This window comes from Galendromus occidentalis, unplaced genomic scaffold, assembly GCF_000255335.2.
Source record: "Galendromus occidentalis unplaced genomic scaffold, Mocc_1.1 scf7180000077524, whole genome shotgun sequence".
NCBI lineage: Eukaryota > Metazoa > Arthropoda > Arachnida > Mesostigmata > Phytoseiidae > Galendromus > Galendromus occidentalis.
Window position 1 is genome coordinate 2,703,051 of NW_003805512.1, and position 22,842 is coordinate 2,725,892.

General features: G+C 50.3%; 8 protein-coding genes across 8 annotated transcripts in view; 6 read left to right on the top strand and 2 right to left on the bottom strand.

Moving 5' to 3' along the window:
- The window catches only part of LOC100908383 (solute carrier family 25 member 40), a 2,154-nt gene extending 1,474 nt beyond the window's left edge, over nucleotides 1-680 (bottom strand). Inside the window, 1 exon segment of the mRNA XM_029112718.1 lies at nucleotides 324-680. Coding sequence (XP_028968551.1) covers nucleotides 324-390 — 67 coding nt within the window. The 5' untranslated portion in view covers nucleotides 391-680.
- LOC100900469 (46 kDa FK506-binding nuclear protein) overlaps nucleotides 1-3,456 on the bottom strand; it is an 11,287-nt gene extending 7,831 nt beyond the window's left edge. Inside the window, exons 1-2 of the mRNA XM_003747803.2 lie at nucleotides 3,394-3,456; nucleotides 2,773-3,196 (exon numbers count right to left, since the gene is read on the bottom strand). Of these exons, the coding sequence (XP_003747851.2) occupies nucleotides 2,773-3,196; nucleotides 3,394-3,411 (442 nt within the window). The 5' untranslated portion in view covers nucleotides 3,412-3,456. The remainder of the gene's footprint in view (nucleotides 1-2,772; nucleotides 3,197-3,393) is intronic.
- On the top strand, nucleotides 1,346-2,436 carry LOC100908749 (uncharacterized). Its single transcript, XM_003747615.2, has 4 exons — nucleotides 1,346-1,459; nucleotides 1,611-1,732; nucleotides 1,822-1,987; nucleotides 2,111-2,436. The coding sequence occupies exons 1-4, from the start codon at nucleotides 1,376-1,378 to the stop codon at nucleotides 2,273-2,275; spliced, it is 537 nt and encodes a 178-aa protein (XP_003747663.1). The 5' UTR covers nucleotides 1,346-1,375; the 3' UTR covers nucleotides 2,276-2,436.
- A 429-nt stretch (nucleotides 3,457-3,885) lies between the features above and the next one.
- LOC100900610 (DNA mismatch repair protein Msh2) lies at nucleotides 3,886-12,244 on the top strand. The gene is made up of 17 exons (XM_029112719.1): nucleotides 3,886-3,997; nucleotides 4,130-4,179; nucleotides 6,855-6,890; nucleotides 6,984-7,166; nucleotides 7,369-7,611; nucleotides 7,725-7,923; nucleotides 8,042-8,329; nucleotides 8,419-8,580; nucleotides 8,692-8,891; nucleotides 8,994-9,140; nucleotides 9,334-9,612; nucleotides 9,745-9,915; nucleotides 10,012-10,129; nucleotides 10,476-10,617; nucleotides 11,481-11,655; nucleotides 11,767-11,883; nucleotides 11,955-12,244. Exons 1-17 carry the CDS (start codon nucleotides 3,964-3,966, stop codon nucleotides 12,135-12,137), a joined length of 2,727 nt encoding a protein of 908 aa, XP_028968552.1. The 5' UTR covers nucleotides 3,886-3,963; the 3' UTR covers nucleotides 12,138-12,244.
- On the top strand, nucleotides 4,134-6,441 carry LOC108864849 (integral membrane protein GPR180). The gene has a single exon (XM_018641162.1). It carries the CDS (start codon nucleotides 4,690-4,692, stop codon nucleotides 6,076-6,078), a length of 1,389 nt encoding a protein of 462 aa, XP_018496678.1. The 5' UTR covers nucleotides 4,134-4,689; the 3' UTR covers nucleotides 6,079-6,441.
- Nucleotides 12,245-13,284: 1,040 nt separating the features above from the next.
- Nucleotides 13,285-15,012, top strand: LOC100909035 (uncharacterized). Its single transcript, XM_003747617.1, has 3 exons — nucleotides 13,285-13,498; nucleotides 13,883-14,041; nucleotides 14,412-15,012. The coding sequence occupies exons 1-3, from the start codon at nucleotides 13,415-13,417 to the stop codon at nucleotides 14,730-14,732; spliced, it is 564 nt and encodes a 187-aa protein (XP_003747665.1). The 5' UTR covers nucleotides 13,285-13,414; the 3' UTR covers nucleotides 14,733-15,012.
- A 1,274-nt stretch (nucleotides 15,013-16,286) lies between these two features.
- Nucleotides 16,287-17,307, top strand: LOC100909179 (V-type proton ATPase 16 kDa proteolipid subunit). The gene has a single exon (XM_018641181.1). It carries the CDS (start codon nucleotides 16,440-16,442, stop codon nucleotides 16,914-16,916), a length of 477 nt encoding a protein of 158 aa, XP_018496697.1. The 5' UTR covers nucleotides 16,287-16,439; the 3' UTR covers nucleotides 16,917-17,307.
- LOC100908609 (ras association domain-containing protein 1) lies at nucleotides 17,135-22,830 on the top strand. Its single transcript, XM_003747614.3, has 7 exons — nucleotides 17,135-17,174; nucleotides 17,304-17,424; nucleotides 18,784-18,848; nucleotides 20,890-21,038; nucleotides 21,145-21,566; nucleotides 21,869-22,151; nucleotides 22,285-22,830. Exons 1-7 carry the CDS (start codon nucleotides 17,135-17,137, stop codon nucleotides 22,639-22,641), a joined length of 1,437 nt encoding a protein of 478 aa, XP_003747662.2. The 3' UTR covers nucleotides 22,642-22,830.
- Nucleotides 22,831-22,842: the final 12 nt, after the last annotated feature.

Below are 22,842 nucleotides of genomic sequence, written 5' to 3' on the forward strand. Positions count from 1 at the left end.
CCCCCCCCCCCCTCGGATACGCCTCTGAGACTGAGGGTCCAGTGCTCTTCCGGATTCGACATAATCATCATCATCATTCATGAGACCTGCTTAGAGGTTACGCGGCGCGAAGGCTGCTCATAGGTAGGTACTTGAGTGTGTTTATATTCCCTCTAACATCGAAAACTGGCTCGGCACTTATGTAATGAAGCTCCCGAGCGAAGTTCGTGAAGTTTCTAGCTCAGTCAGTGTGAGAACATTCCTCACGGATGGATTGAAACGAGACCCAGATCCTTGGGGGGGAAGACCATCGTCCTCTCCCCTGGCGAACGGCATCAACTCACCTGTGGAGGCAGCTAGAATCCGTTGGCTAGGAGTGAGGTCGTTCTCGCTCCTCGTTCCTTCACTCATGTCGGGCCTCGGGTCTCGTCAGTATCTGGAAGACTGAATCCGGGGAGGGAGCATTCGAACACAATCCAAATTTGAGGTATTCCGACCGGAACAATCGATTCAATTGAGCCGGATCGCTCCGTTCACCATGACCTCGACCGGTTCCCGGCGTAGAAAAGTGAAGAAGTGACACCAGCAAGGGAGACCCCCGATTCAAGTCCAGCCCCGCATATGAATGCATCAAATGAAACATAGAGGCTCTCACACTATTTCTTTCTATCTCACATGGCGAACTCGACTGCACACACGCGCAGAGAGGAGTTCTGTGTCTGCGCGCCCATTTGAAAATGAGCGCGTAGCTTCCAATCGCTCCGAGACTTCACGGCAGAAGTGGGCACCCATTGATCGAACAAGTTTTACATCGCTTGCATCAGAGCAGCATTCGGGACTCCGAGATTTATCAAGATGAGATCAGCGAACAGTCAGATTACGAATATGTGCAGGCCCACCGGCATCATAAGGGTGAAATGGACAGTGATATTTAATCATAAAGTATGCTCTATCAGTTAAATTAGCTCACGAGAACGAAAGCGCTCGATTTTGCTCAAGGTTCTCGATGATCCTCCCGCACCAATTGCCATGATCGGGTCCAGTCTCGGGATCCAAAGCTAGCTCGAAGAATATGCAGAGACGCCGGAATCTCTCCCTTTAGGAAATCTCCGAGGACCTCTAATGAAGTTCTGAGAGAGTTGTTCGAAGAGGGAGCTGTTCCTAGTCATGGGGTTGACTGAATTCCCCAACCCACTCAGGAGTCACAAGCGACTTACGCTCCAATATGAATCGTGAATGCAATTCATTCGAGAATTTATGGCCGCGACGCGCCACGGTACGTGTCAGCGTCCTATATACCCTCTCAACTCGGGGAAAGAGATCGCGCGCGTCTATTACCACAGATCCCACAGATTGACTTGCCGGGAAAGTGTCGGCTTCGCGTCTGTATGTGAAAATGCCGAGCAACATCGAGATAAAGAGCCGATTGACGGATTTCGCAGCTTTCCACGCTCTCTTCGAGCAGCTTTTCGCTTCAAAGGTAGGTATTCGGATATCGCGCTCAAGTCTCCTGTGAATCTTATACCGACGGCCGAACCTCACGAGGATCTGACGGACGGCGCGGCGCCCGAATCACTCAAAATATATTCTTGACTCGACTAATTGAGAACATAACTTCCTTCCTTCCCCAGGTTTCGGATCACAAGATTCTGCAACACTGCGATACTTACTTCAAATGTGAAACCGGCCGCTTGAAATTGAGGGAGATCATTCTGAACGACGAATCCGCAGCCGAGCTCATCTTCTATTCTCGGTCTGTTTTGAGCCGACGATTATTTTCAGAGCTGGATCATCTCACAATGAGGACAGAGTCTGACAGAACTTCACTTTTCCGACATCAAGGAGCAACACGGCGGGACCTAAACTCAGCGACTTTGTGAAATACGACTGTACTGGGACGAGTTCACAGCTGAAGGAGCTCCTCACACAAGCGAACGGCCTGAGGGGAGTCGTGAATAAAACGCGTCATCTCTACATCGTTGGGCAGACTCGTGTACACATCGACGAGGTCAGGTCAAAACTCGTGTAGGCGCGAGCACTGTACACGATTTCATCTGGCGCGTCCGCCTCCCTCGGTGTGCCACCGCGAAGGACATAATGTATGCTAATGTATCCCCTTCCAATCATTCAGGTCGAAGGACTCGGGAGTTTCATGGAACTTGAAGTCATGATGAAAGACGGGCAGCCCATTGAGGAAGGCACCGCGATCGCTCATGAATTCATGGAGAAATTGAAACTGGCGCCCGGATCGCTCATCGAAGGCAGCTACATCGATCTCTTGGACCCGTCGAAATGAGACGCAACGAAGCATTTTGTCAAGCCCTCATAGTTGCCCGCTAGCGTGGAAATCCTGTCTGGGCCAAGACAGAGAGCTTCTTCCGTGTTTGAAGAAAATATCCCCCGCATTTCAGTCGACTCTCGGGAGTGCGAATAATTCCGAAATGTCAATGCAGGAACCAGTTCTCGTCTTTCATTGTTTTGCGCATTTATTTCGGAGTTAGGTCGTTTCGGAAGGACGGTTTTTTTTCGTGACAGGACTACGTCTATGCGGGTATCGGGAGGAAGGGGGGGGGGTCACATCGTCTCATTTATCTCGAACACCGTCCTGAAAACGGGTACTCCGAATACCGACTCAGGGCTCGGGAAGCTACACATTAAAAAAAGCCCCAGAAACAGGCGTGAAATGTTGTTTATTTACAAATGATTCATTTCCGATGCACACGACTCAAACCGCTTTCTCCATAGGCTCACTATCGTCATGGTTCTCTGCGTCTTCGTTTTCTTCATCACAGCTAGAATCGTCCTCGTCTGACTCCTCGTAGGTAGTTTGTACTCGATTGGTATTGACGAAGATTTCCTCCTCATCTCCATCTTCGTCATTATCTCCAGCTCCATTCCTCTTTTCGCTCCCGTCGCAGAAGCCATCGGGCCACAGACCTTCTTCCTTAATGTATTTGATTTGTTGCTTGTACAGAATCGATATAATTTCTGCTTTCACCTTGTCCCCCTCCTCAATGGGCTCAATGACGACGAAATCGCCGCGTTTCACCCAGACGTTCCTGCGGAACTTCACCGGCATCGATACGAGGAATTTATCACCTGCCTCGTTGACTACTTCGTGGAGATTGTTCCCGCGGCCCGCGATCACTTTGACAATCATTTGATGCGGCTCAGGCAGAACGAAATCTTCCATAACTTCACGGTGCACATATTTCACCTGGAAGACGCGGAAGCAGAATAGTATCGGGAGCTGTAATCTGGGATCTCCGCAGGGAAAAATCTGGGATTGTCTCGCCGAGCAAGGAATCGTCGAGGAAACTCTAAAAACAGCTGTTCCTTCCCGAGGAGAAGTCGGATCGAGACATTTACGAAAAGGGATGGTTCCGCGGGAGGAGATCAAGAGGAGCCACTGACCTTGGTTGCTTTCGACATCTCGCTTCCTCAGAATAGCCGCGAACTTCACGATCTCTGTGATATCAAATATAATTTTGCTATTGGAAATCGCGTAGACATGCCAGTACGGATGGACACACGAAAACGCATGGATGCACATTTCGAACACTCGCTTGCTCAGAGGCGCAGCATCTGTGGGAGAGGGATCTGGAGAGGGAAAGGGAGTTGTGGTGATGAGGAGATCCTCCTTGAGGATTATTCAGGATTGTATCCGATGAAAAACCCCGGGTCGATTGGCCCATGTGAAAAAATTCATCCTAGAGCACTCCGACCGCGAAGAAGATAGGTCTCGGTTCCGGTGGCCTGAATTTCCCGCCAGCCCCTCTCCCTAGTCAGCCGCCGACGCACCCGAGTTTCGTCGGTCGTCGTCGTTGCGGCGCTACGGTTCGATTTGTACGACGACTTCCGACGACAGACCCGGATAGCGGATTCGAGGTACCACAGTAAAGTACCACATTCGGCGCGCATTTCTGTCGATCATCATCCTGCAATTTCTACGCGTAGAAAATCGACCGCACGAAGGCAAACAGCATGGTAGACGCCCCAGTACACGCGAATCTAGAAGGTGCTTGAGACAAGGAATCTCTTGATCGATGTGTTCTGCCTATCGTGCCCAACTTTGCGCCGAGAAATCCCTTATCCGTGCGCAAGTGGAACCGCAGCTGACTCCCTCACGGACGTTTTTTATGTCTTTCAGATGTCACCAGAGATAAGACTTTCCTGCGTTTCTTGAAAGATGGACCCGCGGTGAGTACAGAGAAGGCTTGAGGCGCTCGAAGTATCTTCCAGGCAACGTTGCGTAAAATTACTCGAGGGGCAAATGCCTGTGTACCGCGTCGCTTCACCGCTCATCGTTGGGGGCTCCCTCTGACTGCGGAGCCGTCCTACGGGAGGACCAGAATTCAATCTCGGCGCCGGTTCTAGCGTCGCTAATCAGAATTCCTCTGTGACTCCTCGTCCCTAAATTCCCGATTTCCCGAACCTGATTCAATTCCCCCTTCTGTTTACGGTTCGTTGGTGGTACGCTTTTGGCACGATAGCGAGACTTCGCAAACTGTGAAGAAGGCGAATGAGGGAGGGCAAGCGAGCTATGCCGATGGTGTTGTGCGATGGAGGAGATAACGTTACGAAATTCGAAAGAGCAAGCATGAGCGTTCGTCGGTCGCGCTCATAGCTGATAGAGACCCGTGATCCGTCCTGTGTGGCAAAAGGCTCGGTTGTCCGAGTTCCGAGTGGTATGGGTCGGATGCGCCGGAGATGTTTCTGTTGTTAATTTGCGCTCAGCTGTTGCTGAGCGGCAGCAGCTTGCGACTGCAGGGCAGCTTCAACAGTTCGGATTTCGTCAAACTCGTCGCCAAGTTCGGCTTCGAGAAAACCGAAAACCACGATCACGTGAACACCCTTGGCTACATCTATGGGAACCTCACGAGCTCGAGCAGGAACGTGGCTCACAGAGGGACCCTCGTTGTGGTGGAACGCGAACATTTCTTGAATCTGTGGGGTAATCGCACTCGATTGAAGAATGCTTGCAGTGCCATGTTCCATCAATTACAGCGAGACGCATTCGACCGGCACTGCAACGTCAACGGTACTCAAGACTTCCTCAGGAGTTTCCCTTGTCCTAGAGGACAACTGTGCGAAGAAGAAGACACCCCTTCCCGGGTTCTCAGATCAAGTCAGTTCACCTACACGGTCAGAGATCTTCACACGCCTCGCTTTTGGTACGTGACGCTGGTTTCGTGCTTCCGAGATCCCAAGAATTGTACCTGGCACAACTCGAACGAGGATGCATTCACAATCGACTACGATATCCATCTGGTCAACGGACATCCTCATGAATCGACAGCGTTCGACGATGAGTTCTCTTTCGAGGAACAGGGTTCTCTGCAAAGGACGTGTATATTCTTCTTCCTGTACCTCATCTTGCTTGGGATGCAGTGCCATCTCCACTTTCGGGACGATCAACGACACCCTTTGACACGGATATTGTTCACGGCGATATTGCTGCAATTCGTATCGCATCTCGCTACATTGATCCAAAGTATCCTGTTTGCTTCGAATGGCCAAGGTCTGCCAGGTCTCAAAGCCTTCGGCGAAGTCGCTTACATCTTCGCGCAATCTTTCTTCATCGTTCTGATATTGGTGATAAGCAGAGGATACGCAATCACTCGATCAGAAATCGCTGGGAAAAGGGTTTTGGTCTTCCTCTGGATTACGTACTTGATCGCTCATCTGGTGCTCTACGTATGGGTCAATACGGAGATCGACCCGATCAAAGAAATCGACGAGTATGAAACGTATCCCGGCTGTCTCGTCCTTGGATTCAGAATGGCTCTCATGCTATTCATGCTCCGCGAGCTCCGTTCCACCATGCATCTGGAGAACAATACTCGAAAACTGCGCTTCTACCTTCATTTGGCCGCCGGACTTCTGTGTTGGTTCATCTATCTACCGATTCTCGCAATCGTCGCGTCACAAGTTTCTTCGCTCTGGAAACAGAACCTCATCCACGGTATCATGGCGTGTGCGGATTTTCTAGCTTATGCTGTCGTAACCCATGTTCTCTGGCCCGCGGAGAGCCACGATTATCTTCAGCTGCAGATGGTTTTCGAAGACTTCGATGACTACCGGGAATTCCGAAAATAATAAGAGGGTCTTACGAGTCTTGGATGAAGAATCCTGCTACGCTCCTCTTAAATTCGTCAGTATGAGGTTGCCATGTGTATTGAAAATGAGGCGATCCTTATGAGAGAGCATTCATCAACGCGCTTCTGGTCGCATCTCTTTGCCGGGGAAACTTACCCGCAAGCAGCATACAGATGGATCTTCATTGTATAAATCCTTTGTACAGATGTCTCAGTTGATGTGAGAGTTACGGAGCGCGTCACGTTTCGGAACCCTGACAGGCCAACTGTAGCTCCGCAATCGCGTCATTTTTCGAGCGCATGTTTTTGTAAAGAGATGTTACGAACTCGAGGTAGAATTAAAATAAACTTTGTTGTGTCATAATTCAGTGCTCCGTGTTTTCTCAAAACAGAGGATCGATGAACCGTTTCGGGTTTCGTGAACCGTGTCGAAAGATTATAGGTATCCCTACAGCGAGTCCCTGATGAAGCAAGCTTTATTCAGAGTTCCCACCAGTGCCACCCGTCCACGGACATATCCTTTGTGAGCACTCTCAGCTGGCAATAAAGCACTCCCTCGTCACACTATCGGGTCGCTCGCGGGAATCAGTGACTCTGATATCGATCAGATTGACGTCCGCTGACGTCGATTTTATGACGGAGATATGTAGCAGAAAGCTTCGGAGCGATAACGATTCAGCCATCCGACCATCTATTAAATCTGCCGTTTGGTCTTCCCTGAAACATCTCGAGTAACATGTCGAAAAATGTCTAGGTTGCACCTCTTATCCATTCCAGAAATCATCGACCACAGTTCGCTTCTACGACAGAAAAGTGAGCGCCGGGCTCCCCATTCAAACTCTTCTTCGCATCCTATGCTGTCTCAGAGGCCAATTTGCGTAACCCTCTCTTCGTTATGATTTGCAGACTTATTTCTCTGTTCATTTCGACGATGCAACACTCGCCTCTAAATGTTTGCTGAAGGTCTCCATCAAGAACATCCAGGGCATACCATCGGCATGGATCGGTCAGGGAAACTACGAGAGATTTCTCAAAGAGCTGCTGCTCGTCAAGGCTTATCGCGTGGAAATTTATGCTGAGGTGAGGAAAGTCGTCTGAAGAAAACCCTGATCCATGTAGAGACTTTTCTCGAACTAATATTGAAGCGACAAGCCATCGCGATGGGTCGGCTAATGCTATTCGGAAGCTCCGTCGTGGCAGCTGATGGGTTGTGTGCACTCCATTCGCAGAACTCGGCCCTGTCGAATATTCGAATCTTATATGCATGCTCATCCGGTTTGATCCTCCGTAGACTCCCGATGGATGGGAAATGGTCAAGTCGGCTTCGCCTGGGAACCTTGTTGAAGTTGAAGATGTCTTGTTCGCGACCGATAGTCCGCAGTTGATTGTTTCGTCGCATCGAAACGGAATCGCGTCCTTACAATTCACGCCTCAAAATGAGAGCGTGCTGATCGGCGTCGCTTTCTGCGACCCAGTCTTACAGCGTTTGAAAGTGACACAAATTCTAGACAATACGATGCTGACAAAACTCCAGGTGAGTTAGCAGAGCTGACGGGATTGAGATGTGCGGTTCTCGCATCACTAGCACGACAAGAGGGCCACAGACCGAACGGTCGAGCGCAACGAGAAATCGGAATATCATTACAGGTGCTCTTGATTCAAATTAGTCCCAAGGAGATGGTCATCCCGACAAAAATGGATGACAAATTACACAAGCTCCTCCGGAGGAATAACATCACCTTTTACGAAGTCGCAGCGGATCATTTCAATGACAAGAACTTGGAGCAAGACCTGGAGAAAATATACAAGTTCGGGAAGAAACAGGCAAAGAATATACAGATACTTCGTGAGTGAATTCGATACTTGACCATTGTACCTGTAAGGATTTCGATATAGTTCCGATGCGTTCCGATATCGACTCGATAGCGAATCTCAGAGGCAGCTCTATCCCATTCTCATCGCAGCGGAACTCCTAGTTCAACAAGCTCGGAAACCCTTGGCAGCGCTCCTGAAATTCCTTAATCTCGCGTCGTCGCCAAGCTCGTTCTCCCAGTTCTCCCTGCAAGAGCTCAAACCAGACACGCTGATGAGATTGGACGCCGCCGCTGTGCACGCTCTGCATTTGTTGCCAGTGAATGAACTCGCAAAAGAAGATACGATCTACGGCATTTTGTGCCGAGCGAGAACACCAGGAGGGCAACGCCTGCTCTCCGAGTGGATCAAACAACCTCTGATCGATCCAGCCAAAATCGGTGTGTTGGATTAGTTCTCGTTCTCAGGAATAGTGTTCGAACATAGGCTCAAAGCGATCGGACTCCTGTATACCTCCGAAATTTTCCAGAGGAACGCTTGGATATCGTGGAGTTCTTCGTGAATTCAAATGAAGTTCGCCATTCTCTGCACGAAGATTTTTTGAGACGATTCCCTGATCTGCACATCATGGCGAAAAAACTGCATCAGAAGAAAGTTCGCCTGAGCGACTTGTACAAGCTTTACACAATAGGTCAGATTCCCGAACAAATCCCAGATACACGGCCCTTACGCGACTGAAAGTGCCGTCCATTAAGGATGACACTGTGATTTTATTCTGGAGTAATCCATACCTGATTTTCAGTCCGGTCGCTAAGTCCTGTGCTATCGACCCTACCGCAGGGGGAATGCGCTTCTCTCGACGATTTGATCGTCAAGTCCCTACAGGGCATGACGAAAGATTTCGAGAAGTATGTGGAAATGATTGAGCAAGTCATCGATATCGAGAGGGCGGAGAGCAAAATGGAGTTTCTCGTGATGCCGTCGTTCGATGAGGCTCTCAAGGTACTACAATGACCGAGTTGTTCTTGCTCGTGATTCATCACTCATCGCCAACGATGGGGAAATGATGAAATTGACAATACATATGGAGAATGCCTCCTTCAGGAAATCAATGACCGCATAGTAGATTGCGAAAAGCAAGCGGAGAAACTCTTGACTAAAGCAGCGCAAACGTTGAGCGTCGAGAAAGGCAAAGTGATCAAATTGGATTACGCGACAGACGGAGGATTCGTCTTCAGAGTCAGCAAGAAGGTTAGATTCCGTCGCTCTTTGTTTTCGTAAGTCCGACGGAAAATTCGTTGAATGTCCGTTATCGATGGTGCAGGGGTCGAAGACGTCCGACGCTTCGACATCCATAATGCTCCAGATGGCCCATCAAATATTTGGGTAATCTCTGCGAAACGGTATCCTTCTCCGACTAATCACAGAACTCTTCTCTCAAAAGGAATACAACCGAATCAAGACCCAGCGAGCTTTCGATATCGCCGACGTGAAGAATAACGGGGTTTCATTCTCGAACGGGGAGCTTCGCGACCTGAACTCCGAGTACGTCGCTGCGAAATCAGACTACAAAACGATGCAGGAAACTTTAGTGAGCGATATCGTTGATGTTGCGTCTGGATATTCTGATCCGCTGTATCAGCTCGCTGACAATATCAGCCAGCTGGATGCGTTGGTCGGCTTGGCAGTCGCGGCAGTCGATGGTAATTATGTGCGACCGAAGGTGAGTTCATCCGACGGTTCGGGGAAACGAAATTGTTCGGAAACAAGAACGAAATCCACACGGGAACCGATATCCAATCGCCCCTCGCTCCAAACTTAAAGCTACCACAGACTCCCGGTCGGGAATTTTCAGATCCTCCAGATGTCGGGAGGAGAGATCAAATTGGAGAACGTCCGCCATCCGATTGTGGCAAAGAAGCAATCGCAATACGTGCCGAGTGATGCTCATTTCACGAAGGATGAGCGTCGCTTCCAGATCCTCACTGGCCCGAACATGGGCGGTAAATCCACTTTCATGAGAGCCGTAAGAACATCATGCTGACGTTGGAGTCTCAACCTTTGGGTCACGGGTCGACAAAACTCGACGCATCGATCCTTCCCAGCGAAATTCATTTTTCAGGTCGCTACGAGCGTGGTTATGGCTCAGATAGGTTCTTTCGTGCCTTGCGATGAAGCGACGATATCTGTGCGGGACGCTATTCTGACGCGCGTGGGAGCAGGGGACGAAATCGTTAGAGGTAAGAGGAATGGCTCTTGAGTGGAAATCATTCTCTTCTTTATTCCTAGAGGACCAGAGCTTCGTACAAAGGAGTCTGAAACGGAAACTAACATTTTCATAATAAGGCCTCTCGGGGTCTAACGGGAAATGGTCCTCGCACCAATTCGATAATCTCCCATCGTGAAGTGTCATGATTGCGAGATCTGGAAATCTTGCACATGATGACTTTCCTAACATTTCAATGTGAAGATTCTCCCAGGAGAAATTTGAGGAGGATGAGCATACTCTCTGGCTTGGCGCGATTGACGTCGAGATATCATTTTATCCTTCTTTTGCCCCGCTCAATACGCCGTGGATCCTCGCAGGGGTGTCTACATTCATGGCCGAAATGCTCGAAACTGCGTTCATCATGAAATCAGCCACCGAAAACTCTCTCATAGTGATCGACGAGTTGGGCAGGGGCACCTCCACATATGACGGCTTGGGATTAGCCTGGGCAATCTCAAAGTAAGTTATGTACAGTTTTTCATCGCTACCTGCAGGCAGCAGTAATTCAATCCGACCTGAATGGTGAGCGGGGCTGGTCTCGGCAGGCTCAGCGAGGGTTTTCCTCACTCAGCTCGGACGAGACGCGGGAGACACCACGCCGGGTCCGCGGATCCTCCGGATTCGTTTCCGAATCGGAACGAAGCGAATGATATCCCGTGGCGGAACGGAGTCACGCGTGGACCGATTCTGAGCTCGGGTCGGAAGCTGCGGGTTCATCTTCGAGAAAAATCGGAGCCACGTTTCCTGCCAGGCGGCTGCAGTCGATGCTTCTCCTTGGATCCTCTGACCGTAGACGACTCGGGGTCACGATCCCTATCAGCGACCTTCTCTGTGGATCTGCTGCGTGATCTCCCCCTCCGCCGGTGATCCGCACATGGTTCGCCCCGCGACGCGTTGATGCGGGAACGATGGGCTCCTTTCTTCTCCAAGGCTCTCCGAATATCATTCTCAACACTCCTGACAGAGTTCTTTAAGAAGGTTTTGTTGATTTTCTTCGGCGGTTGCCAAGCTGTTGCCCCAGCGATACTCGCCCGGATCTTCGCTCTCTCGATGTCTCTCTTGATCGCATCTAATGCCATGCGTTCTAGCTCCTCTTCAGAGATCTCCATTCCGAACGGAGTCGCACTGCCGCTCGTAATGCGTAATCGAACGCGACAGCAGTCAGGGCGCGGCCATCTTGGTTTGGCGGGAAATTCGAAAGTAGTGCTAACTCACCGAGGAGCCTCCGTCGCTATGAGATGGAGTCGTTCGAATGATTTCTGGCGTTTGATGAGATGAATGTCGGTCGTGCTAATCAAATACAATATTTCCAGCGAGATAAGCACGGAACAGCGGAGCTTCTGCATCTTCGCTACGCACTACCACGAGCTGGCTGCTCTCGAAGCGCAGATCCCAGGGGTTGTAAATGTCCACGTGAGCGCTTTGGCAGAAGATTCTCGGATCGTACTCCTGTACAAAGTTGTACCCGGTCCATGCAGCCAGAGTTTTGGTGTACAGGTAAGTGTCACGTCGCGAAACTATAGAACCCCTGACCGGTCGACTGAAGGTTACGAAGGGTGTTCTGAAATGAGTCACGGCGTGCGGATCTTGAACCTTTTCCCTTTCCAGGCCGCGGAACTTGCGGAGCTCCCAAAATCAGTCGTTTCCGAGGCCAGGCAGAGACTTTCCCGTTACATCTCGATGGAGTTGACTGTGGCACTGGCCAAACAAGACGAAGAAGCGAGGGTGAGTGAGATCGAACGAAATCCCTGTTGTAAAAGTCGCCAATAATCGTATCTCTCATCCATGTTCCACAGCGAATCGAGGCCCTCATCCGAGAGTTTTGTGCGATATGCGAGGGAATTATGGAGACTGACTCGATGGAGATGGCGCAGAAAACAGAGAAAATTCAAGTCGAGAGAGACCGAATCCGGGAAGCTCTCGAGGGAACCCCATTCGCGGCCGTACTCCCACCGTCAGCTGGAGTCGAACAGGCATGAACCGCCTCGAATCCCGACACCAGCGGACATTCCAGGGTTGCGAGGGAAATCCCATGGATTTTAAGGAGAAACTCGCCGATTCCTTCACGGAATCCATTCCGACATCTCAACTGATGAAATAAATATTTCGAGTACTTCTTGCCCATTTTTTCCGCTTGGGACAACGTCGGTTTCGGTATCCTCCCGCACACAATTCCACTTATACCTACCGATCCCTATGACATTTACATGTGTGCTCATGTATGATCGTATAGAATATCTATCCCTATCTCTATCCATCAATAGACTCCACATTGTCAATATCATCCGAGTCTGCGAGACATATGCTCAAGCATGCGATTCATCGACGGCCGTGGAATTCTTAAGGAAAACAGACGACGGTCGTGGCATAGTGACTCCGCGCATAACCCCCAGATCCGCCAGCGTTCCGGGGTGTGAACCTCTTGCGATCATTCTCGAGAGACCTATGAAGGTGAGAAAGGTGGGCGCTCTTCGGAGGGACGCGTTAGGCTAGCCATAGTCAGTTATCCCTTTAATTCCTGGAGTCCGTCGACTCATGTCTCTGGGCCTACGACGTTCTTCAGGTACATATAAGGAGCGGGTATCGGGCGAAGACAGATCTTCGACTCCCGATCACCATAGACTGCCCTAATTCAACTCGCCTCGAGCGGGCAGCGGGAAGAATACCCGGAAACACGGGCATGCTTCCGACCCGCTGAGAAAGGGGAAAATACGGATCCTTCGGGACGCGTCCTCAGCAAGACCTCAGGACAAAAGGAGGTAATGAGAATATCTAGAATACAATTGAAAAGTGAGTGCGCTATGGTTGGGATTTTCCAACCGGATTATCGAAACGAAGACAGGCAGCCGACACTGATTTTTCCGGGATAACCCACGATCCTCGATGGATTCGAGAGTCTTGACTCTCTCTCAAGACAATTGATCGAGAGCTGGGGGCAAAAAAGTGTGTCGAGACTCGATATTCCCTCTACTCACCCCGTCGTCGAACGGATGCTATGATCCGAATTGATCGAAACCCGTTCTGAAGATATTCGACGATACGATTCCATGAAAATGCCACTTATTTAAGTGGCGTTGCGAGGAGCCGCTAGCTCAGCGCGCAGGCCGATGTGGATACCTCCGCAGTACTGTAGAGAGCCGCTCGAGGAGAGACTGATGAGAGACTGACAGCTAGCTGACAGCGCAGTCCGCGCGGCGCAGCCGAGCGACCGGATTGAGATCACGATAGTCATTCTACTCCGTAAACAGACTTTTAAATGGCGGCGCCCGTGGATTCGCTCCGAGGTTATACTGATGGAGCTCTTCTCCTCGAGAAACTTCCGCTCGAACGGGCAGAAAAGGTTCGCATACAATCCCGAAGGGGATTGGCTCTGATAAATTCCAAAAGGCGACATCGCCGCCTTCTTGATTAATTCCGCTCTGCAGTAGCCGTTCGACTACTGAGCTGCCATTTGAGCGTCGACGTTGTTCTTATCGGACCCTTCGTTCTACCGAACTCTATCATGGCTTTGGAATCGGGTAACAATCGGGGTAACAATTTCCGGCAATTCTCTCTGCTGAATGTTTCTCGTCTTCACATACTGGGACGAGAGGGTCGAACCAGGCCGAAAACTCAAGGCTCGCCTGTGGCCTGACGTTTAGAGGAGGACCTCACCTCATGAACTGTCACTTTAGCTCCTAATCTGGGAGGCGTTACTTGTGATCTAAATGTGGTCGCCTTACAGTTCCTGAATGAACTCGGAGCATCCCTCTCGGGGAAACAAAAGGACGGACCGCAGTCGAATCAATACGCTGAGTTATCGCCGTTGGACTTCCAAGCATCCACAAAAGCTCTCAGCGAACTGTTCCGGAATCACTGTCTATCACCGAGCTCGAACTCTGCGGTGAGCATCGAATTCTTGCGGACATGGCATTATATGTATATGAATGATTTGGGATCGAAGGACATCGCTTAGAGTCAACTCTTCAATGAATGTATCGGCGTGACTTCCGGAAGCATGTGATCCGTCTGGTGTTGAGATCATGTGTTAAGTTTGTCACACTGCTTCTCTCGGGGCGAACGCATCCCACGAAATTCGAGTCAAGTCGCTGACCGAGCTCATGTTGTATCGGTGTGACGCACGTGGGCTGGAGAGTCAACTCGAAATACTTCCGTGATGACCGGCTAATTCCCGAAAATGCCCAAGAGGAGAATGGAATCTCGATGTGGGAGCAAGCGTTCTGGATTGGCTACAACCTTTCCGTATTTTTCAGGACCTAGCGGCGCACACAAGCCTGTCGACTCCCTACAAAGAAAAAATACGGCTAATTTTCAGTCGACACGAAGACGATCTCAAAGCTCATCTCCAACGTGGGACGAGTTTGCCGAAACAAATATTGTGTGATTTTGATTGGACAGCTCTGATCGTCGCCGCAAGCAGTCATCTGTCCTCGCAAGAAACTCCCCTCCTGCGTCTCTCGTTGAGCCTCGAAACCCACTCAGGCTCGTCGGATTCGAGGCGAACCTCAGTGGAATTCTCGATGTCGGAACTAGATTCGACGATAGCCCAGCTCCAAAATTGTATCGAAGCTTGAGATACGCTTCCGACTAGGCGAGACTGTATCAGACGATGCACTGAATCTGTGAATAAAAGCACAAGACCCCCTAGGTCTGGCCGGGTCCTCATGTAATTTAAGAGACTGCGGCGGAATCGATCACCATCTCTTCGAAAAAGAAGGGGCCAAGGCGGTTCTGGATATGCTCCCACAAATTCCCGATTCGCTGCTGGTGAGAAGCCGCAAGGCTCAGGGGCCATGAGTGGTTGACGATGTCTCAGACCTCACTTACCTGAGTCCTCTGATTAAAGGCTTACTTCCGGCCACAATCTTTTCTCTTCATCCCGATATGATCATACGAATTAGCCGCTCCCGGAGAGTCAGCCCATAGTTTTGCGTTCTCCATTCCCGATCCCTCACATCGACAAGTTTCTCCAATGGAAGCTTAGAATCTGAATCTCGGCCACCGAAAAACCGATCGCGATTACCAAAACCCCGATCGGAATGAGCGAGTTCCTCGGTCCCACAACTTGGGTATTCAAATGTCATAAGATCCAGATGCCACCGTTACCCTCAAGTACAGAAAATTATCGAAGTGAACGCTTTCGACTCCCAGCGAATCGATCGCTGTCGCTTACCCTGCACAATATTCACGATTTTCGCTGAGGATTATCGAATCAGCCTCAGTGCTTACTCAGGTTATTATTTAGCGATGAGCTAGCATACGGAAACGATTAGTCCCTGAGGATGGCGACTTGAGCGACACCAGCAATTTCAGTTCGGGAGGATCTCTTTGAGCTTGTCCCTTTGACGGCTGGTCGGATTCCACGGATCCGTGAGATCGTTTCCCCCTATAATAAATTCCGTGATCGCTCCGCGCATTTTGAAGGAAAGAAGCATCTGACCGAGATTGCCCTGATGCGGACTCCGGGCTTAAGGATAGAAAGGGATACCGTCCTACAGATAATTCGAACAATATCCGTCGCCGTTAGCCGTCATTTCAGAGGTCGAAGTCAGGAGGAAACGCTCGCCATGTGCTTTACTTCGTGGGGTAGTTCTAATCCCGACGGCTGCATTCGAGGACCAGAGACGTGACGTCACGGATTTCGAGCCAATCCGCGTTGAGGAGTCACGTGGAAGTTTGCAGCAAGTCAAAGCCCGAAGTTTTTTTTCCGACCTCCGTTCGGAATCCGACCGGGGTTTGACCCAACAGGGCGACTGTCATACCCTCTGATTCAGGACCGAGAAACAACTTCAACTGGGGAACGCTCAACCCAGACGTCACGGCTGGCCGATTGCAGCTGAAATTTCGAAACGAGCGCCCCTTGATGCTCCGAGAGGTATACATGAGCTCGATTCGGCTCAATCAAAGCTGAGAAATCATCTTCACTCGGATAGGTTTGGAAAGGCTCGATGGATCGGACTGACGTCGATTGTTCAAGCGAGTCTTATGCCTCCAAAGCACGAAACCCAAGGGTAAACCGGCGAACGAACCGCTTGATGGGCGGGTTCGATTCAGAATTTGGCGCGCAGCGCGTTCCTCTCGCATCTCCGATACGTCAGGATGCGCCAGCCAATCGGCTCGAAGCAGTCACGTGAAAACTCAGCCATTGCTGAGAGCCTGGCTGAGTGGAGTGTCACTCAGTGGAAGCAGTGGTGATCGACGCATCGTGCCCAGCGAACCAACCAACTTTCGCTTGAAACTCCTTCTTGTACGTTCAGGCCAACGTCCACAGACCGAGCAAGATGTCTGCTGAGCATCCAATGTACACTCCATTCTTCGGAGCTATGGGAGCTGCCGCGGCCATGGTGTTCTCTGCTCTCGGAGCCGCCTACGGAACGGCGAAATCTGGAACCGGAATCGCAGCCATGTCGGTGATGAGGCCTGAGCTCATCATGAAATCCATCATTCCCGTGGTCATGGCCGGTATTATTGCTATCTACGGATTGGTCGTTGCCGTACTCATCAGTTCCTCGATCTCGGCAACGAACTACTCGGCCGCCAAGGCTTTTTGCCATCTGGGAGCTGGACTCGCGGTCGGTCTCTCGGGGCTTGCCGCAGGTTTCGCCATTGGTATTGTTGGTGACGCTGGTGTCCGTGGTACCGCTCAGCAACCTCGCCTCTTCGTAGGAATGATCCTTATCCTCATTTTCGCCGAGGTCTTGGGTCTTTACGGACTGATCGTCGCTCTTATCATGTTTTCGAGTGCATCATCATTCTAAGAAGTTAGTTAGATGAGCGAGAGACCTTTAGCTAGAGCAGCAATATTCCAAATTTTTTCCGCAAACGTTTCGTCTATGATTTGGCCTCTGTCTGAATGTGCTGAATTTATTACATCATCATATCTCCCTCTTCACGGACACTTCGAACTGTTAGGCTTAGGCGAGAGTTCTCCTCCTGAGACTCTAAGGCCCCCGAACCTCATACTGGTTCGAACCGTATGGTGGCCGAATCGGAAGACCTACAGGACTCTAAACCAAGTAGAATGACAATGTGAACGAGCATACGAAGAGTATACTTAAAGGAAAATGATTTAAGATGGTTACTGTACAGTTTTACGTTCGTTGTATTGTGAATGCATGAATAAAACACGGAGCGATTATAACCAGCTAAGTATATTCTGTCCTCAATCACATGCCACAATCCGGACTGTAGATATCTAGGTAGGGGTCTCTGGGAGGAACTAAGTCAGTGTACAGCGCCATCGGCGGTATCGAGTGCTCGTACACTGTACCTGATTCCGCTCATTCACATGAGGTGGGACGAGTATGAGATAATTTCAGGCCCGGTGAGTCGAGAAAAGAGGGAATTCGATTCGGCGCGGGAAAATATTCAGATTTCGTACGGAAAGGAATTTAGCGCTCCGAGCTCAAAGTTTGCTCCTAGCGACGGACGTCTCCGTTGTCTACCGCCTCTGTCACATGATCCATCTGCGCCCCGTGATTACTCGAATGAAAGCGGAGTTGGGCGTTTGCAAACACACCTGATTCCTGCAATGCTTCATTTTTGACAACCTTATTGAAGTGTAGGAAAAAGTTCTGACGTGTAACGAGTTTTCGGTTATGATCATCGAATTGAATTACAGTCAGCAACGATGATTCATGCAATCCATGACGAGTTAGTTGCGCGCTCAACGCGTGGAGCAATGAGGAAGGAAGGTTTGAGGATCTCGCCAGGATTCTCGTGGCGATCGAGACTCATCCGGTATCGGAATCGTTAGCGACGAGAATTCCCCAACCGCTATATTCTACTCTCGATCAATGAGCAGCTTTGGCTAAAAACCGCAATCGACGAAAGATTTCAGAACGAGGATATGGGGTAGTAGAGACCTACTCATCCAGGTGAAATGTCGATCTAGTAGATGCAGATGATCGTCGCTTGGCCAGGTCATGGCTGAAGCAGCCGGCGTGCGGGAATGCAGACCAGGAGTGGATTCTCCCACCTCTCAATGCGCCGACTGATGAGGATCGAAGGGCAGGGCTTCGATGGTTCCATGTCTCCGGAGAATCCCCCCGTAAGGAGGTTGCGCTGAGTTCGGAGTCGATTCCTGCGTAAGAAGGGTAGCGGGGACTTTGATCTACAACGGTACAGAAATGATCTTCTGATCCCGGCATTGCTCTTCGGCGGAACCAATGAATTATTCCGGGAGATTCATGATTGTCTACAAGAGGCCCGATATCTGGATGATCTTGCGCTTTGAAGTCGTATCTAGCGAACATATTTATTTCGTCGATGAATAGGCTCTCAGCGTTTCAGCACTGCAATTGCAATTCACTCAGGAGGCGAGCCAACTAGCTCATTTGGGACATATTGGAGAAATTCGACACGCTTCGAGTTCGATCTGATACCGGCTCATTCAGGTGACATTTCTCAGCGATTAATGGACATTACTAGCGGGTGTCACAAGAGCTGAAAGAGCTGTCTGACTGGCCGGTGGCCATGGCTCGCGTAAAGCGAAGAGTCACATGCCGGCATCACGTGGAGGAGCGGAAACACAGGCCGACGGCTAAGCTCTCTAAGGCAGAGAGAATTCGATGGACCAAGATTTTTGAGCCGTGGGAAGGGATGGGGAAAATTCCGTCATGACAGTCAGGACGATGTCAGCTTGGGAGATACGAAGGAAAAACCATTTCAGGATAAAAAACCATCGCGAAGTTTATTCTTCGTCGATCGCTCTTCATCAAGTTGATCATTTACGCTTGACTTCTGGCAGATCGCATTGATATCTTCCCCGGTACAACAGCTTCGATCGGGAACGATTCGCATGCGGAAGTTTCGGAAGGTTCGAATCTCGATCGATTGACGTCGAGTCCAGTCTCTCACGGATGGTCTATCGGTGCCGGAAGGAGAACACGGCGCTCTTTTCTAGCGATCAGCATCCCTTCCATTGCGCAATCCCGAAGATCAGTGCTCATAGGGCTCCCTAGTCGTATACGGCTCGATGGACTCTCGAGCTCCGGTAATGACCACAAATCGACATCGAGTCTTCTGAACGATTCAGACTCTAGATGAGGCTTCCTGAAGACTTCATTGAGAGGATTCTTGACGGGGGACTCCAACTCGGAGATTCAGTCGAATATACTCTCGATTCGACTGGGCGTTGGTGCCGATGGGACGGACATATGAAATAGAAATGAGATACGATGTATTCCACGGTGCGACGAAGGATGATGCGATCTCCGCTCTGCACGCCTTCGATTCCGGCGTGCAATCTGCACGGAACAAATCCTGCATGAGTTCGCTGATTCGGCGTCGACGATGAATACTTGTTCCTCGGAGCATTTTCGCGATCAGTCTCTCAGCGCAGCGGTTAACCGGCACCCGGAAAGGTTTGGGAAGGTCCTATGGCTCCGAAAATTAATCATCAATCAGGAGCGAATCCCAATCTCATGATCTGGTCCGCTTCCTTCACTCTCACAGCCAGCTTCGCCCATATTGACAACGAACGAAAATTACATTCGTGATGGCTATACTAAAGCGGCGGGCTTCGCCTCAGCTTGCTAGCGTAGGCTCTCTAGGCGCAGCCTACGGGAGCCTGGGATGAGGGTTTCGCATGGTCGACGGTCGCGCAGAGGGCGCAGCTTGGAGAAGGGATTCGGTCAAGACCACGAACGCCGAGGCACATCTGGAACGAGCCAAGAGCATTCGGGAGAAGTCTCTTCGATCACTCCAAGCTTATCGAGCTTTTTACATGAACGTATACGGACCCATGACACCCGGAAACGTCGTCGAGAGGAGGCCCGATCTTCGATCCAAGCTCCAGATCATGTTAGAGGTTTCTTCCGATCCTGCGGTGTTCGATTTTGGAATTCTATCAGATTTCTCCTCATAAACTCAGATCGTGAAGGGGCTTTACTAGCAAGAATGCACTTTCCGAGAGTCTGTGGGAAGAATTCTCTGTTCACCTCAATGGATCGGATTCGAAATCGCTCAACCTTTTGGATATTGGCCGAGGACAGGAAACCCGGCCCTCGAACCTCGTCCTGGATCAGGTTGGAGCCTTCCGAGAAAATCAGAGCGAAGCCAATCTCCCAGTTTCCTTCTTGGATTATCATGCCTCGTTTCTTCGACCTCCCCGTGAGCACACCATCCCGAAAAATCCCGTCTTCTCCCGGCCTGAGCTGAAAACTCCGGGAGATCCAAAGGACCCGCAGACTCGTGCAAGCGAGTTAGCATGTCAAACACATCAGCCGTTTACGATGAGCCCATGACAGGAAATCCGCCCCCGGAAAGTCTCCGCCGCGGTACTTTGACGCTCGCTGCCATCGCGCCGCTACTTTCGTCGTCGCCACTTGGCACATCTGTAAACAAACATGGCGGACGCTTGGTGGCTCGCTCAGCTGGCACTGTGGAGACAATCTGTCGAGGAGTTTGTTCGACAAGCTCTGTGAGTCCCCTTTCGTACGCAGAGTCGCGATCGATGAAGCACTCATATAAGAAGAGAGCTAGCACGGCGGTAACGGACTAAATCGATATCGAATTCATTCGCGATAACACTCCCGCATCCTACGCTATGAACTTCTGATCGGGCACTAACCTTGTAAGTTCATCCGGAACAATTACTAACTCCAAGCTTATCGAGCCTCGGCGCTTAACTTCTTGGTGGCTTCACTGGGAATTTATCGGTGCTGCTCCAACGAGAATGACATCCCGGGTACCTTATTAGCAGAGCTATGGCGACCGCTCCCACTCCAGAAGTTCAATCGGCAGCAACCATTCATCCGGGTACCTTAGATTCGCCGACAAACGAGCAGAATCGGCCCTCAACGTTCAACTTTATTCCACAAGTATTGTGGCAGAATCTGCCATCGTTCTTCTTCGGGGGTCGCAGAATGGGTTCCAAGGTAAAATAGGGTGTTCGTGTTCAAGCTAAATGAGCATTAGGATAAAAATATTCGAGTTCTCTCAGCTCCGGTACAATCTCTGACAATCGAATGCATTGCTTCCCAGACACCAGACGGCACCCTCGAATCAGACTACTCGTTCCCTCTCATCCCATACCAATCGCTCCCCAGCAAGAAACGACCGAAAGCCGGCGAGTTGATCGAGCTCGCCTCCTTCGGAATGGTGGAGATTGAGAACATCGAACGGCGGGGTTCGGGCCATGAATTTCTGACGGCAGCTCTCGACCACCCGGCGTGGTGTGATCGTTGTGGAGACTTGATTTGGTGTGTCGGTATAGGCCAGTTAGCCCAGTGCAGCAAATGCAAGTTCACTTGCCATACGGGCTGTTTACAGTTCATCACCGTGGACTGTCAACCGCAGCCTCCCGTTGCATCCAAAGTGGAAAAAGTAGAGAGATCCCCCTCACCACTGAGCCTTCTCAATCTCAGTAGGGAGGAGGTTATGCACCTCATCAACAAACACAACCGGTGAGTTGAGAGACACTTCCGTCCACCTTATTTCTCCATGCGTTCAGTGAGTCTTTCGTCCCGCATACGGAACGTTCGTTCCCAATCTTTTCCCGTACCAAGACTAGCACTGGTGAATAGTCTGGCGCATGTCGTGGAACATCACAGAATCGTCCGAGCAAGAATGAGCAGTTCCACGGATATTTTTTTCCGCCTCGAGCTCCCGTTTTCGTGATCGAGCAGACATTACGAACACCTCATCGGACTCGAGTTCCTTGATATGGCTGGTGCAGTCCGTTACAAGTCCTCTCTTTCCTTTGCAGACGATATCCAGACTTAGAGATGAGCCTTTCTCCCGATGATCATGCGGGACCCATGGTAGTCACGGGCTTCATTCGGGTATGCATGAATTTGATGAGGCCAATCAACGTCATATCCGGAACTAGACCCCCGTCGATCTACGACGCCCTCAAGCAAGACGATACTCTGGTCGAGAACCGAACACTGACGTCGTTCTATCTCCCGATGGACACCATGAAAGCCCTACATGTTGACTCTGAAATGACTGCTCAGACTGTTATAGTCACATTGCTGCGCAAATTCAAGGTGAGTCGATCCCTCCCGGAGTTGATATGTCTTCTCTCACTTTGATGGATTTCCGCCCTACACCAATTCGGCTTCTGCGTCAAGGATTCTTACCTTGTCTGGAAGATAAATATAATACTCGACGTACTTGCAGGTCGCCGACTCCCCGCTGAAGTACGCTCTATATGAAAGCTATATGGAAGGCGAGGATAAGCTAAAGCTGCGACGATTGGCAGATGATGAAATACCTCTCGTTTTGACCCTGACTTGGATGGACAAGGGCCTCACCGATCGCCAGTTCCTTCTCCAAGAGAACGACGGCGCGGACATCAATTGGGAGATGTTCGCTCCCCCAGAGCTAGAAAACTTCATGAAAATTTTGGACATGGAAGAAGCGGAATATCTCCGCCAGATCAGATTGAAATACGCTTCGACTCAGGATATCATCAAGAAGCTATTGCTGCAGAAGATGCCACGCAGTCCGACTCACGAAGACGAGAATTATTATTAGTCGAGCGATTCCATGCCGAAAACGATGTCCGTTCCACGTAATTTGTTTGAGTATAGTTTTGACCATCTGTACATGAAACGATTCCCACTCTCTAAGTCATTCACTCCCGATGTGAAGTCTGGCTGATGCGCCTGTACAAAGATCGAAAGTGTTGTAAAAATAATATAAATCAAGAATGAGAATTTCCAAGGAGCATGACTC